Raw genomic sequence first — 17292 nt, forward strand, 5'->3', positions numbered from 1 at the left:
TGAGACGTTTGCACATCATTCAGAGATTTTGTCATAGAAATGGCCACATAGGCTATTGGAAAGCAAGGGTTAACGACGAAATAATGGCATACACACAAAAATAAAGATCCCGACTGTCGATTTATGATTCAGTCCGGCTACTGTCCACTGCTGAGCAATGAAAAATGTTTATGATGTCTAATGGACGACAGGCAGGGTGATAAGGTGTCGGCGTGTCGTTGACACACAACAGGTAACAAGAGTACAGACTAAACGTTAATAGCGGTAAAAACTTGCTACCTTGTGGAACCTTGTGGAACACCGGCCGGCACACAGTGCCCCAAAATGATTCAGCTGTTTCCTTTTGTCTTTCAACTTTATAAATATTCTGGATCTAGGATTTTCGAAGCAACAATCTGGTACCTAAGTAATTATTTTCAGTAAATAGTTTTATTTCTTACATTTACGCTAAGACGATAAATCGTAGATCTCTCGTGGAAAATATGTTTTCAATCCAATTCAGACTTTGAAGCGATCACCGATCTGTGAAAGTGCAATCGTTCCATCTCAAAGGCGGTTTGTCCCGTAATTCTAATACATATCTTTATTCTCAGCTCGGTTAAAATATAAACATATTTTCACATTTCACTAACTAAACACTAACGAAATAGAACAACCTGATTTAAAATAAACATTATTGCACTGGCACAAACGGCGACACTTGCTTCAACGTTCAATCGATTCCTCTATGGCTTTCAAACATGTTCCCTGGTGTTGTAATAGGTAATAATACAGTTATAATGTAATACCTCTTCAAGGTATGTCAGTTTTAGTTAGACCTCAGAAATTTAGAATGCCGATGTTAGACGTTAGATAATTAAAATAGCAGGCAGCTTCTTGAGTGCAGCATAGCCATGAACATACACAACAGATTTTTAAATTATTTCAAGATACGGAAATGAAGGATTCCGTACATCGATACAAGCAACAAACCTAGCTGCGCCTATGGGAATTAGTAATTTAGAGAGACAGTCACGCCGGTCATACCTCACCCTATCTATCAAAACGTACAACGCACCATTCAAAAGAAAACCGCAGTCGCGTTATCATAATCTTGATAACGGCAATAATTTCTTTACAGTCACCTCTTCAAATCGAACGAAATAACGGGGTAAACATATACGAGAGATAGTGGAAAAAGATGCGCCAACCAGGAGGCCACGTGTTTGAGAGAGGTCATCAATAGAGATCACAAACCAAAATTGGCGGTTGTTGTTCAAATTTGAGATAAATTATTTATTGTTCTCTTGTAGATACTATTTTAAACTTAACTTATATGAATAGGAATTAGTTTCTCATTCGTTTTCCTATTGATGCGATATTGTTCTCCGATTCAATTAATTAAGTTTAGTTTAACGTTAAACGCTCGAAATGGATCACAATGGTTTTAGAAACGTAACCATTAAGAAAATCCTTTGTCCTTTTCTCAAACACGAGGCTCCACATCAAACACTCATGACATCACACCGCAATTCAGGTAAAACCCCCGAACAGGACAGGAAGGACAAACCCCCGGAGGAAATTACTCAAACTTTGCAATAATTACCATCATTCCAACGCCGGCCAGCAGGGCGGTGATTTCCTTCAGCGATTGCCACAGCTTGGTCGACTCCTCCAGCAGTTCCGGAATGACGGACACGGTGGCAATGTAGATGAAACCACCGGCCGTGAACGGAAGCACCCAGGATTCTGCGGCGTCGCTTCCGCTGCCCAGCAGCGCCAGCACCGTACCGGCCAGGGCGCCAACGGCCGTGGTCAGCTGCAGCAGCATGGCCTTCTTCTTGGAGCATCCGGATTTCACCAGGATGGCAAAGTCGCCGATTTCGTGGGGCACTTCATGAAGCAGGATGGTGATGGTAGTGATGATGCCGATACTATTTCCGGCCAGGTAGGAAGCACCGATGGCCAATCCATCGGTGAAGTTGTGGGTGAAATCCGCTGCCAGATTCAGGTAGCCGGCGATTTTGATTTGGTCCTTCTTGTGTTCCTTTTTAACGGCTTTGCCCTTCGCTTTGGCAGCATCGGCTTCAGCCTTCTTCTTGTCGTTCTTTTCGGTGACTTTGTTGTTTTCTTTCTTGTCTTTCTTGGATGGCGAAGTTGGTGGCGAAGACTGGAATTGAAAGAAACAGAAAAATAGAGTTTTAGTTTGCAATTCTGGCTATTGAAAAGTTTGATTCGATAATATCTGAGATACCTAACATTGCTCGAAAACATTAAAAACGAATAAACAGGAGTTTGGGATCCCAGAAGAGTCTCAGTTTTATATCGGAGTTTGTATGGGGACTACGGTATTAAATCGAAACGATACATAAAACATCCATATTATCATTGCGCTCCCATATACCTAGTAGTTTTCTAACCAATCATTTTTTTCATAAATGCGATACTGGTGACTCCACGTCCACATACTACAACGATATCCATCATGGAAGCTTTTAAAGAAGCTTGCCCGCTATGGTCTGTGAAGACCACAAGGGGAATCTCTTGGTGGAACTCTGATCTGGCCAAGCTAAGGAAACAATGTAGAAAGAGTTTGAAAAGACAACGTTCGGCTGAATCGAAGACTTTTAGGACAGCTAGCAAGGCCTACCAGAAAGCTCTTCGGTCTACTGAACAATCCGGCTGGAAAAACCATTGTAAAAATGTTTGCAGTTTGAGTGAAGTCAGTTGGTTGAACAAAATCCTTGAAAAATCTAAGCATTTCAAAGTGAACGAACTTCGTTTGCCAAATGGCGACTTCGCTTCCTTTGATGTGAAAGTTTTGGAATGCTTATCCAGCACACTTTTCCCCGGATAGGTGGATATTACATCTTCGGATGAACCTGATGTCTATTTTTTTGCAGTTTCGATTCACTGGCTTCGGCGCGGAGTAATCTAACTGTAGAATCGATTGAGTGGGAACTAAATAGCTTTGTTCCTTTCAAATCTCAGAGAGGATTTGATTATTTCAAACATGTTTTGAAAAAAAACTACTTGTTTGCTGTTGCTACCGAATATATTCCCCAATCTCGGCTATGAAGTTTATTCCGAAAGTGGGTCATGCGTCGTTGTAGATCATCACATCCGTGATGTTCATCTAGCCAACATGCCTCTTCACGTGAAGCAACATGCCTACCAATCTGATAAGTCCACTGTAACTCTTTTACACAGTTGTTCACAATATCGAGAAGGCATTCGCTCTTGCATTCGCGAAAAAGCAATCCTGCTTGGGTGTTTTCTTAGATATCGAGGGTGCCTTTGACAACGTGCCTTTCGATGCCATATTGGAAGCCGAACGAGGTCATGGTATATCTCCAATGATTTCCAATTGGATTCATCAAATGCTCAAAAACCGACATCCCTTCTCGACATGTTGAGTGTTTGTGGATGCCCGACTACCTAACATTGTTAGTTGATATGTGCATCAGCACCCTTTTCGACCTGATGCAAAGCGCTCTTCAGGTCGTTGAGTGGTGATGTCGCCAATATGGCCTTTCGGTAAATCCGAGTAAAACATCTAATGTTCTTTTTACGGAAGGGCGAAACCGTAATAGCGTTCGACCTTTGCGTCTCTTTGATTCTGAAATCAGAGTGACTGAACAGGTAAAGTACGTTGGAGTCATTCTTGATTCCAAGATTTCCTCATATTGAGTTCAGATTCAAGAAAGCTTGTATGGCCTTCGGGCAATGCCAGCGAACCTTTGGTAAAACTTGGGGTCTAAAACTTAAGGATATGAAATGGAATTACAAAACTGTTGTTTGACTAATATTGGCTTATGGATGTCTTGTGTGGTGGCAAAAGGATAAAGTGCGAACAATCCAATCAAAATTAGGCCAAATCTCCAAACTATGCGTTGAATGGCGATGTCTGAAGCGTTGTCTTCAACTCCCACGGCAGCGCTCGAAGTGCTCTTAGACAGACGTTGCCCCACTACACATTCATCTTAAACAAGGAGCACTTTCTTACACTTACCGTCTACGGGTACTCGATCTACTAGATGAAACTCTTGTGAACCGCAGATCAACACACACCTCGTTATTTCCACTTTTGGTGGATTGGGACAAAGTTGTCCTTGCCGACTCAGCTATCACATACATTCGTGTATCCGATTATGGAACTTCATATCACTTGATATGTAACTGTCCAGTTAGGCTGATACAAATTTAATTTTGACTTTTTGTCTCCCCCCCCTTCAAAATTTTTTGGCTGGATTTTGCATTTTGAGGGGGCAGATAAAAAATTATTTATCAAAATATCGGACTTTGGTGAAAATTCTTGAACAAATCCGATGAGTTTTAAATGTTTCAAATTAAATGCTTTATTATTTTTATCCCCCCCCCTCGACCCGTCAAAGAGTAGTGGGACAAAAAGTGAAATAAATATTTGTAACCGCCTTATTGCGCAACTGTTTCCGAGTACACGATAAACACTTATCAAGTGAAACTGACTTTGGCAAACCTGAACCGTCAGGATGTTCTCTTGTTCTCAACCCGCTGTGGTAAAGAACTATAGGCTCTCTTTACGCTTTATGGTTATTACAATGCCCTTTTCAGGACGCTGTTTAAACCCATTTTGGTACGCTTAGTGCCCTCTTCCTGGGAATCATGTTCTTTTTTCCTACATGTCCCTTTTTCCATTCCAACCCAACTTTTCTTCAGGTAGATTATTCTGATACCTGTTACCCCACCATACCCATACCCTCAATCCCAAGAATAATATCGAAGTCGTGAAAAGAGACATTTTCATCAGAGGTAACAAATGTTTCACTGAGAGCAAATTTATCACATCCTGTGCTGTTCATTGTAGGACTTTTGTATCAAGATTCGACCATTTTTAAGCTAGTTGCTTCAGAAAAGGTTTTACCAAAGAAATTGCTATATGTTTATCAAATTTCTTATGCGGTTTCCAACGTTTAGAATATGATATCCACTTATTCAGGAATAGTCAGTTTTCCGGAAGCATTTACTGGATTTTTTCGACGTCCCAGTTGACAAGTCTGCTGATTTTGTGGGCAAAATACTGGGGTTTTCAACCGGAAAATTATTACGAAAGCCTGCCACATACATGTCATCTGAAAATTATACTCCCCAACCATCCCCAAACCTACCTTCTCCTTTTTAGCGGCTCCTCCATGGCTATGTCCGTGTCCACCGGCATCCTTCTTAATCAACCGAACGCCTTTCTCCACTGCCAAAAACACAATAATTCCCGCCAGAACCCACAGACCCACGCGCATATCGTGACTGTGTCCTTCTTCCCCCTCATGACCATGGCCGTGACTGTGACCATGTCCACTTCCGTGACTATGTCCATGGCCATCTCCACCCTCTCCGTGGTGCGAATGCGGCTGGATAGCGTGCGGGATCAGATGAAGGAAAGCATCACCCAGAAGCCCTCCGGACGCGAAGGCCAACAAAGTCTTTAACCGTGGTTGCATCTCTTCCGTATTATCGAGCGGAATGGCAAACAGGATAAAGAACGGTGCGGCACTGATCAGCAGAGTCGATCCCAACGAGTGCACCCAGATGTAGAAGGTGTCTGTGGATGGACGAGGAATATTGGAAATGATGATCCGAAAATAACACATAGAAAAGTAAATAGACATTCACTTACCGACTTGAGCTTTATCCTTTGATTTCGGTACATCTTGATGGCCATGATGGTGGTGGTGGTGATCATGATCGTGATGGTGTCCATGATCGTGATCATGGTGATGATGATGATCATGACTAGCCTCCTCGTACATTTCATTGGCTTGCCGTGAGTACTAAGTGGAAAAACAAAAACCCTTTAAAATTATATAATAATTACAAGAACACAAAAACCTTACCTTAAAACTTGGATTTTCATCGTGGCCGTGATGATGGTGGTGGTCATGATGGTGATCGTGTTCATCAAAATGCCCAGAACAAAGCGTCGGGAAAGACAACCACAGCATCACCAGAAACAGTCCCAAAGCGATGTGCACTCGGGAGGATTTGGATTCCCCTTGGCGTTTTACCACGGCACTGGCGGGCTTTCGCCCCCGACTTTGACTTTGAGCGGAATCCATTGGTGATGCTATTCCGGAGTAAAATCCTGCCGAATCGCCCCCGTCAGCAGAAACTAGCCTCGATGATATATTTACACGTCACTGATAACAACGCGCACAGATTTTCGGCGATCTTTCCTTTCTGCTTTCCGGCCGCAAATAACTGCAAACGAAGCATCGGCGCTTTCAAAGCAGCTTTGCGGGCGGTTGTGTAAAAAGGATAAGATGATTCATCGTTGGAAAGAGATGGGACAATTGTCATTAATGTAACGCTTCTGCTATAAAATTTGATTGTTACACACGTTACACATATGCTAAAAAAATGTCACGTATACACACGCTCATTCAATTCTACTCGAAAGTGCGTCATTTGCGTAGTCATTTGGGGCTCACCTCGATATTGAGTTGTCCAAAAAAAGTCTCACTAAACCTACTGTAAGCCTATCCATATATTATCGTCGCACCACCAAATCGAAGTCGTCGCTAGAAGCACATGCGAAGTTGCAGCTGCGAAGTAAATTTGAATCTATTTTTTCTGTTGCGCATCATTAAGCTAATTAAGAGCAACAATATTTATTATGTTTCCAGTTCAAAACCGAATTAGCGACATTTTTTCTTTTACTTCCGCTGCTTTTGCCTTGCGTTAAACACAATGTCGGAAGTGGGGCGCTGTATTGTACACCTGGTGCTCTATACAGCGCCCCACTTCCGACATTGTGTTTAACGCAAGGAAAAAGCAGCGGAAGTAAAAGAAAAATGTCGCTAATTCGGTTTTGAACTGAAAACATAATATGCACTAATCCAAATTGAGTTGCGACATTTCTAAGTAGGTTAAAAATCAATTTTCGCACGTTTGGTCACTTCGTATTTCGACCAAAAGCATAATACGTGAGAACAAAAGATGTTTACAAAGTTCTTACAGATAGATTAACACGGGAAATCTGAACACAAACCACTACCACACAGGAAATTGGATTGGTCAATAGACGAGTGCACCGCCCGCTGGAAGAGTGGTTTCTGCTTTTAGTGGTGTTGCGTGTACGTACACGTTGCATTACACGAACACTACCTGAGTTACTGGTTGAAAATAGTAAACAAAAATCAGCTGTTCCCGGCAAAATCAAATGGGCATATTTTCAACCAGTAGATTTGCATTAGTGTCCGTGACGCCGAGCTGCGAAACCACTAGTTCACTCGGGCAGCGAATTTTGACACCACAGCGGGGTCGACTCTCAACAACTTCTACCCAGCTAAATATTTGTTTAATTTATTGTAACTAGTTTTCACGATGAAGTTGCAAAAATATGAGCTTGTGCATTAAGTATATGCATATGCATCACTTTAAATGGAAATTCATGTAAGAAATCAAAGAAAAAAAAAATATCAGCGATTTTGGTAATGCATCTCTGAGTAGAAGTTGTTGAGAGTCGACCCCGCTGTGCTGTCAAAAATTTTCAGGCTTAGTGAACTCAATGTTCATCGGTGCACTCGACTATTCGCCTCCAAACGTCATCGCCCCACCGCAACATCGCTAGCGTAGAACGATCGACGCGCCACCATTTCACGAATGTTGGAGAGCACAGGTACCCTTTTCGCGGTGTTGCTTCACCGTTAACAACACCGCGAAAAAGGTACCTACACCCACCACTGTTCGAAAGATGGTGGCGCGTCGATCGTTGGAGTTTATCGTTTGACAGTCAATAGGGCACAGCACTGTTTCGATTTTGTATGGGATTTTGACGTTTCGTGGCCTTGTTGTTTACAAAATTTCTGTGAGAGTGAAAGAGAAGGAGATAATTTCATGCACTGCCCTATTGACGGTTTCCCCACAGACAAACAAACGTAACACTTGCGGAATTTCTATCGACCACGCTTTTAACGATCATTTTAAATTTTCATAGTTGTGGCTTTCACAACCAGAGGCGCGCGCATCGTTTTTCTATGCGTTTGACGTTTCACACTAGCGCCTTCTGTTGACGGTATTGCACAACACAGTAATTCGTGCAACTTTTCCACCAGGTGATGGTAGTGTGAACTGGGCGATGGATTTCCATGAAAATCGTTCAAGGTGTTACGTCTGTTTGTCTGTGGTTTCCCTCTATGGTCCGCTGCACGAATCTATTCTGGCCTGCTTACTCTCACACGAAATTTGACGTTTGAGCGGTGTCGGCACCTCTCAAACGTCAAATTTCGTGTGAGAGTAAGCAGGCCAGAATAAATTCGTGCAGTGGACCATCGAACGCGACGATTTGAATCCGTCGCGGATGAAACCGTCGCAGCCAGTCAGCAGGCGGGAGTCTGACGTTTCTCCGATCTCACTAACACAAACAGCAGCACAGGTGGTGCTTGATTCGTTGCGATGATTCAGAAATGCCGACTGGAAGTTGGCAGCGCGTTTTGTTATGAAAGCAACATACAATACTGTTGCATCCCAGACAAACAGACGTTACACCAGCGGCGTCATGGTCGCGATTTTTTCCGCAGTCAAGTTCGCAGATTGTGAATAACCCTCGGTACCCACTTACGTAATTTATGTTTAGTCCCTTACTGTCAGAGCTGTCAGATCGGTGTAACACGCAAAATATTATTTACACAAAAGGCAATTTACACGGAAAAAATACACGGTAATGAATATTTATTGGGTCCCGGATTAAACACAGAAAATTTAATGCTTTTCTTATGCCATGTTCAGACTACGAAGTTATATCAACGATAACGATAAACAACTAGCATTTTTTTTGGTGACCACGGCGTCATTTGTGATCGGCATACGGGGCTTTTCGTTTCATCCCCTCGTTTATGGTCGACCCTCAACTTTGACAGACAGCGGTTGTCAAAAGTGACAATTTGTTTTTTTTTTTCTCGTTTTTTCCATTCTTGTTTACGTTCAGGGCGTTCAGTAGGTTTTTGATTATTTTTACGTCGCGTTTGTAAAAAATCATCTAAGGGTACGTATTAATCTATTAAAGGCATTTAGTTTGTGCAGAATAATATTCAAAATCTCCCATTACAGACTCAAGCTCACCAACCGTCTGTAGATTCTTTTGGTCTCGCAACGTTTCCGAGCATGAACCAGCCACAACAACCGACATCATCCATCAACCCACGACCCGTCTGTTAGAAAATAGCAGTTTGAGATCCGCTGGGAATCGTTTTCCATCGTATATAAGCCGGACGGAATTCTTCCGGCAGTAGCTGGACAGTGCGCACTCGATGGACAAGCGGTGGACAGCCGCAGAGACGAAGATTACGTACGTTGCTGATGATGCTGGAATTAAATGCGATGGTATACTATAGTGACCAGGAGGGAGCGCGACATGATTGCAGGCAGAAGCGGAACAGGAAGAGGAAGCGGACAGATGCGGTGTTCCAAATGCGAGTGCTGGAAGAGGAAAATATTTCGCGTAATCGGCTGGCTGAGCTGGTGATTATGGTGTGGTAATAAAGCAGTTGTATTTGAATTTGAAATAAAAGACGTTAGAAATTATTTGTCACATTCAAAAATGATTAAATCATCTAGGAAAATCACATCTTCTTAAGAATAAATTCGTACTAAAAAAAACTGTCATCTACTACTTCTTGGCATTACGTCTTCACAGGGACAATGCCTGTTTCTCAGTTGAGTGTTCTATGTGAGCACTTACACATTTATTAAGTGAGAGATTCGTGTGCCAATTGTGCTCATTCTGCGAATGGAGTGACGTGAGAAAAGTCGGAGTCGTATATCGAGGTGAGAAATCTCGACTCGAATGAGGTGACTCTCCATTTGATTTACACGGCGAGTCACTTTATTCGAGAGTGGATTCCTCATCTCGATATACGACTCCGACTTTTCTCACGTCACTCCATTCGCAGAATGAGCACAAATGACCATTTTGCATGTGAAAGAAATTTATTTTACGAAAATTTCCAGAACCGACCGGAAATCAAACCCGCCACCCTCACCATGGCCTTGGTGAATACCTACGCCTTTATAGCTATGGCTATAGGGGCCCTGGCATCAATGGCCCTTTGAAGCTCTTAGAAGAAGTAATCGAATTCAAAAGACAATTATGTTTGCATCACCTTGCAATGGGAGGACTCGGTGAACCTTCAAATCTATATCAATTTTTAGCTGAAGTAACAGAATTCAATAGATACCTTGATAGATACTTATGTTCACATCACCTTGCAATTGTAGGACTGTTGGAGTAGAGTAGTGACAGCCCCCTGGTAAGATGAATATGAATTTGATGTGTAAGCCCTTTTGAATAATTATGACAGATGCAGTGTGTATGTATGTGTACGAGATGATTGACGAAGCGTAGTTGCTGACATGTTATGATCTTTTGTGTTTTGTATTCTTTAGTCCGTGCTACTCCGTTAATGTAAATAGACGATGTTGAAACCGTAGTACATTTTTTCTTCCAATCACGTATCGCGGGTCGGTAATTAATTATCCGGTCGACCGCTGCGCTGAGATACCCAACAGGTAATGGGCTCAGATATCGCGAAGAAAGTGTTTTCCAAAACTGTCTGTTCGGAGAGACATGTTTGAACAAGTTGCGTATAATTACGATTCGAACTGATTGAATCGTTTATACGGTGGATGTGATTGCTGCTGAATGTAGCAGATAGAGGCTGGAAGAAGTATCTCTGGTTACCAGAAGAAATAGTGGACGGAAGAAGGCTACGGACGTGTGAAAGTCGAGAGTGAATTTGATCGAGGAGGAGTGGCCATCGCATACTTGCGCCAAGTGTTGTGACGAAACTTTTTTTTTTCGACGCATACCTAAGTTGTATGGACGACCATTGACTGAAACGTGCGTTTGTGTGAAGAGTGATTCGAGAGTTTGGAAGAACGCTGCACAGTGGTCCAGAAGTGTGATTTTGTGTGACGAAAAGGGGAGAAATGGCAGAAGCAAAAGTGGTACTCGATCGGTTGAATGATACCAACTGGTCGACGTGGAGGTTCCGAATGGAACTATTGCTGATGCGGGAAAATCTGTGGACGATTGTCAAGGATCCCAAACCAGATCCTGCGGACATGACGACAGCATGGACTAGGAATGATGAGAAGGCACGAGCGTTGGTAGGATTGGCGCTTGAGGACAGTCAGTTGGTCCATATTATGGAAGCTGCAACGGCGAAGGATATGTGGGAGAAGCTCAAGAGCTACCATGAGCGGGGATCGCTATCGAACAAGATCCATATACTACGACGACTTTGTTCGATGCGGTTGAAGGAAGGTGACAGCATGTCGGATCATCTGACGGAGGCCTCGGAGCTGGTTCATCGTCTCGCCAGAATGGGTGAGACACTCAAGGAACATTTGGTTGTGGCGATTCTACTATCGAGTCTGCCAGAATCGTACAACCCGCTTGTGACTGCCTTGGAAGGACGCCCGGAAGAAGATCTTAAGTTGGATTACGTTAAAGGTAAACTGTTAGATGACTGGCGAAGGAAAAATGAAGATAGAATTGAGAAGACCAACCCGGAAAAGGCTATGAAATCTACAGTGGAAGGTGAAAAACGGAAGAATTTTGTTAGGAAGTGCTACTATCACCGACGAACCGACGTGCCAGCTAGTGCAAAGGTTCATGAAATTCTCGTCCAAAATTTTGAAATAAAAATCGTTGAAAACCAGCGCCATCTGTTGATTTTGGTTCAGAACTATTTTGGCCGAAATATTTCGAACACTCTTTAATAATGCCACCCATAGGTGTGCTTGAATGAACAGATTTTTCAAACATTGGATAATGCTGTTTATTTCATAATAATTATTATCGTCGCACCACCAAATCGAAGTCGTCGCTAGAAGCACATGCGAAGTTGCAGCTGCGAAGTAAATTTGAATCTATTTTTTCTGTTGCGCATCATTAAGCTAATTAAGAGCAACAATATGCACTAATCCAAATTGAGTTGCGACATTTCTAAGTAGGTTAAAAATCAATTTTCGCACGTTCGGTCACTTTGTATTTCGACCAAAAGCATAATACTAAAATTTCTAGTCTAGTCTAGTCTAGTCTAGTCTACACATACACAGCCATTCATTGAAAGAATCCTGGAAAACGATAGAATCGACTACTTCTATCATTTTTCTTGTCATTATTAATGTTTGCAGTGCATCGGGATGCATTACAAGCATTAAAGCGGCCAGGCCTACTGTGCAGCGTTATTGATTTTATTAAAAAAAAAATTGAGTGGGGACATCTCGTACCAACCGCTCATTTTTGTATAGAATAAAGTGAAAAATCGGTGGGAGTGACGTAGCTAAGAAGGTTAATGTCACTCCTTGGTCCTCGGATTCCTGGGATGGAACACAGGTATTTACTCTGTATCCTGGCCCTTATGCCTAGGCTTAAGCGCCTTTACTCGCTCTCTGAAATGAAACAAAATACGGTTTTCTGGGAGAGGGGGAGATGGGAGGTAACGGAAATAATGTAATGTTTTGTGAACATCGTCACAAGATATAGAACAGAAAAACGCGTAGCTTAAAACGATCTCACCGATTATCCAGGAAACTGCAATATTTATGTGAAATTCTCCTCAACGCAGCAACAGCAATGCAGATTGTTCGTGGTTAACTTAGCATTTCAGTTCATTTTAAAATGCTTAATTTCTTCCACCGTCCACATCCACATTCCACATTCAAAGTGTTGCCATTTTTTTCCGCAGCACAGTAGGCACTTGTTCGGTTTCAGATTCTGACATTTATTGGCAAACATACTCGCTACTAATTGATTGTGATGGTATCACATCGAACTTGTTTTTTCTGTCCCTATTGTAAATATTGCAGCTTCACATCAGGGCATAAACATCAATGTTAAAGTATGCCAGAGCTCAAGAACACAAACTGTAACAGCACTGCCTACGTTATTTTCACTCCTGATCGCGAAAAAGTAAACTTTGCGGAATAGCCGTATTTCACGCGTTGAATATATAGGTGAGCTAGTTCCAATGGAACCAGCAGCAGAAACACTTGAAAATGATCACGGAGAAACACAACCGAAACACTCCGACAATGCACCCCCTAAACAAAATTTCCCATATGGCGTCACTTCACTTTTCAATCGGTCGAATTGAAATTCACGGGAACGAAACATATCCGGGATGAAATGAATGCCATCCGGACAGCCCTCCAATCTCAAAATTAGTCTTGTCTCACAAGCACAACCGAAGTTATCAAACACGTTTTCTTTTATTTTTTTTTTCGGATGGCGTAGCAGCATTAGCAGTTTCACTATTTGATCGTCGGAATACGCCACAACACGAAAACAGTTAGTTCGGGACTAAAATCTTCTTTAAATCATACACGTGCTGCTTCCAGATGGCGTAGCGCCAGGCAAGTTATCACCGAAAACCGCAAAAACGGGAGAGCGAAAAAACCGTGACAGGCGAAACAAAAAGACGTTCGATCCAAAAGCATAATACTAAAATTTCTCATGATAAACTAAGAAAAGATAGGATTCACGAACTATGTTCAAAACAAAACTTTTTAGGAGCGTAAAAGACTCAATAATCTTACAGAATTTCATGTTTTATTTGGTTTAAACGTAGAGTGTTTGTTTGTATTCCGCGGCGTCGCCGTCGTCGGTGGTCATGCCTTCGTCATACCGCAGCCACTCTGCTGATTTTTATCAGAACACAATTTCATATCTTTATTTCCCGAAAGCACAATTTATTATTAGGCCTAATTCATATAAGTATTGACTTTTGTGGGAGATTTTCTTTTTTTTTAATAAAAGTTGAAATAGTAGTCAGCCCAGTCAGCAACACTAAAACGGCAGCAGGAGCAGCATCATCGTCTCGACGCTTACATAAACCGATGGCAATGTAGTGTGCTGATGGTAACAGCCACCAATGTTAAATTCTTAAGTATCCCGTACTTGCCGTGATGCTCCATTCTGAGGCAACGCGAAGCTACTTCTTCTTTTTTCTGGCCAACTACACTCAGAAAAAATAACATATTAAATTTAAAAGTTCTGCACTTAGATTGTGACCAGTTGCTTTTACACTTGAAAAATATGTGCAGCGCTATCAAATCTTTGCCGATTCAATCATGATAGAATTTATGTGCGTCGCTATTTGTTTTCAATAGTTCAGTGCATAGCTTACATTATGATGAATAATGAGCTTATTTACACGTGGGATTAGCATCAAAATATAAATAAATACAAATTTTGCATAATCTACTATCGAGCTGCTTTTATTTGTTAACTAAAGTGATCAATTTGGACTCTGCCAGGCTGTTATCTGATCAAAAGGCACATCCTCATCGCAGCTGCATCCGGCAGCTTCCAAATCGTCAACGCGTTCGTCCTTGGTGACGGTGGAGGAGCAGCGACAATTTGGTGCTATTCTATAGAAATACAAGGGGAATGTAAGTAGTTTGAAGAGGTTCTTAAAGTTTGAATAAGAAGTTCACTACATACCTTCAAAAACAGCAAGCGACTCGGGCGACGGAGCACTACGGCACTACGTATGCAAAAGATTTTTTTTTTAATTTTCGGCAGCAAAATGTGCGTTTTCTGAGCGCGCCATGTTCGTTTCAGGTTTGTTATGTTTGTGTTTGGATTTTATGTTGACCGGGTTGCCTTTTATCTTGCCACACTCTGAATATATTATTGGAAGAATGAAATATAATAGTGCAATTTTTCATTTTCATTAGTTGCACTTAGAACGATTTTTTTCTCACTCGTTCGCAATCTATGTGCTTTCTGCACTTAGATTCTATCAGTAAATTAATTTGAGTGTAGCACCGTTCGGCGCCAGTTGTGTTTTACGTCGGCTGGGTCTAGGAGCTAAGCCTTAAATTCCGACGCCCAGGGAAACAGCCACCACACCTGAGGACCCTACATATCGAACCCATCAACACATGGGCCGGGACCTACGGCTTTACTTCCTATCCGAGGGAAGGCGTGATCACGGATTTTATGTCTCAGAAAATCCCATCGGCGTCGACGGGAATTGAACCCCGACCGACTGGGGTGAGAGGTAACCACGCTTACCACTACACCACCGACGCCGACAACGCGAAGCTACAGATTGACAATACTGGCCATCACGTGTTTTTGTTTACACAGCGTTTGATCAAGGCGCCGCGACGCCGGCTGTATAAATGTCATGACGGGCTAAACATCACTTTCAATTTGACACTAGCGATCACTGCAATTTGAATTTGTTGGTTTTATGATCACTGAGGCCAACACTGTCCACAGAGCTACCCAGGGGAACCGACTATCGACCGGGGGAACTTTCGGTTTGCGTACGGCGGAGAAACACGGGAGGCAACACAAAGTACGTGTGCTCGTCGCGGCGGTCGGTTTATTTTACAACATTCAACAATCATGTACAAAACAATAACAATATACATACATTAGGCAGGGTCGGTGCAAGGCATTGATGATAAACATCGCAACATACATTAGGCTGGCCCAAATATTCTAACACTCCTCCTCGATGTTGGTCATCACAATCACAAAGTCCGTTCACAAAAGTTACTATTTCACAAAGTCTTCAAAGTTCACATTGGACAACACAGCCTACACAAAGTTCCTCGTTCTGCACCGAACACTTCTGCTTCGTCAAGTATTACCATAAAGAATCACAAAGTCACATAGTTACACAAAGTTCTTAACACTTAGCATCGGAGTCCCTCGTCATAACAATCAAAAAACTCTTCGGGAATCTCCTCCTCAACGGGATGCCCAGCTGTGTTCTTCCGGCGGTTGCCGATTTCCGCTCCTCCAGCTATCTTCAGGGCATACAGCTCTCCACAAAGATCCGCGACGGCTTCCACTCTTCCGCTGGCATTCACAATCTGGCACCTGGATTTCACGAAGTTTACACTAAGTCCTTTCTGTGCCAGCTTTCGGACTGACAGCAGTCCGCAGTCCAGCTCCGGGATGTACAGCACGTCTTTCACTGCGACTTGGCTTGTTCTTCCTTCTTCATCGACGCACTTCAGGAATCCTTCCCCGACACCGGCGGACCTGATCACGGAGCCGTCCGCCAACTTCACTTCCTGTTTCACGCTGTTGTCGATTTTCTTGAAAAACTTCCGGTCACTAGTCATGTGGCTCGAGCAGCCACTGTCCACATACCAGTTGTTCCGCTTTCGCTGACCTCCCACGCCGAAACAAATTCCAGTGTTCTTCTTCGCCACCGTCTTCTTCACTTCCGGATCTCTTCTTTCTTCTTCACAAAGCATTGGGCACTCTCTCCGGAAGTGGCCTGGTTTCCGGCAGTTGTAACAGACTCGTTGTCTTGGTTTTCTGTTTCCGTTGCTCCTGCTTCGCACATTCAGCGCCCGGTCATGGCGCTCTTCGGACACACTTTGCCGCTTCTCCATCCGTCGGTGGTACTCGTCCATCAGCCGCTGCTTGACGAACTCTAGCGACTGATCGGCGTCCGGACGGCTCTCCAAGGCCGTCACCAGTCCGTTGTACGATTCCGGCAGACTCCGGTACACCATCGCCACTTGTAGCGAATCTTCGATTTTCTGCCCCGCACACGAAAGCCGATCAAAAAGTTCTTCGATCTCGAACACATGCTTCTCCATATCTGTTCCATCTTCATAGTTCAGACCACAAAGTTTCTTCAGAAGCGACACTCGCGACGTCACCGTAGCCTTTTCGTGGTACTTCTTCAAACGTTCCCACACTTCCGCCGCAGATTTCAAGTCTTTCACTAGCGGCAACTGATTATCTTCCACATTCAGAATGATCATGGCTTTCGCCTTTTGATCCTCTTTCGACCACGCCGCAGTCACTGGCGCTGGCTTCGCTTCCGAAACCGCATGCCACAGGTCGAAAGTAATCAGCAGCATCTGAATTTTCACCTTCCACGTCTGGTAATTTTTATTATCCAGACGGGAAATAAAAACTTTTTCAGCCATCTCGAAATTGTTCGTTTTCTGTTGGCGCACACTGTACGCACGAAGGCACAACCAACAACACTCGAAAACGTACCCGCCGTATCAACACACACGAAGGCGGTACACCGGCAGAGTCTCTTCGCTATCGAACACCACGGCTACGGCAACAGTTCGTTCGATTCGCGGGTCAAAATGGCACAATCTCACAAAGTATTCTTCTCGGCTGCGGGACAAAATGGTGCACTAGGAGCCACCGGCACTTTCTAACTCGTTCTGGGCGCCGCTCCAACCAAACGGGAAATATTTCTGCCGACCACTTTTTCCACACTGTCCCGGTCACAGCTGTTCTTCCACACAGCAGCTGATTGCAACCGAACGAGCCAA

At 43.2% G+C, this 17292-nt stretch overlaps 1 protein-coding gene and 1 long non-coding RNA gene across 2 annotated transcripts; one reads left to right on the forward strand and one right to left on the reverse strand.

Moving 5' to 3' along the window:
- Positions 1-1248: 1248 nt before the first annotated feature.
- LOC109421431 (protein catecholamines up) lies at positions 1249-6226 on the reverse strand. Its single transcript, XM_019695916.3, has 4 exons — positions 5850-6226; positions 5633-5786; positions 5127-5557; positions 1249-2149 (listed from the first exon to the last, which is right to left on the reverse strand). Exons 1-4 carry the CDS (start codon positions 6069-6071, stop codon positions 1562-1564), a joined length of 1395 nt encoding a protein of 464 aa, XP_019551461.3. The 5' UTR covers positions 6072-6226; the 3' UTR covers positions 1249-1561.
- Positions 6227-8763: 2537 nt separating this feature from the next.
- LOC134288899 (uncharacterized) lies at positions 8764-9511 on the forward strand. Its single transcript, XR_009998169.1, has 2 exons — positions 8764-8998; positions 9064-9511. It is a non-coding gene; the product is annotated as an uncharacterized LOC134288899 (long non-coding RNA).
- The last annotated feature ends 7781 nt before the right edge of the window (positions 9512-17292 follow it).

This window comes from Aedes albopictus, chromosome 2, assembly GCF_035046485.1.
Source record: "Aedes albopictus strain Foshan chromosome 2, AalbF5, whole genome shotgun sequence".
Taxonomy (NCBI): Eukaryota; Metazoa; Arthropoda; class Insecta; order Diptera; family Culicidae; genus Aedes; species Aedes albopictus.

What these genes read in the sequence shown, in the direction of transcription:
- LOC109421431 (XM_019695916.3), bottom strand. Translation starts at nt 6,071, where the DNA reads ATGGATTCCGCTCAAAGTCAAAGTCGGGGGCGAAAGCCCGCCAGTGCC. An exon ending in ATGAAAATCCAAGTTTTAAG is followed by an intron (nt 5,787 to 5,849) that starts GTAAGGTTTTTG and finishes TTTTCCACTTAG; the next exon opens with TACTCACGGCAAGCCAATGA. An exon ending in GAGCCGCTAAAAAGGAGAAG is followed by an intron (nt 2,150 to 5,126) that starts GTAGGTTTGGGG and finishes TTTCAATTCCAG; the next exon opens with TCTTCGCCACCAACTTCGCC.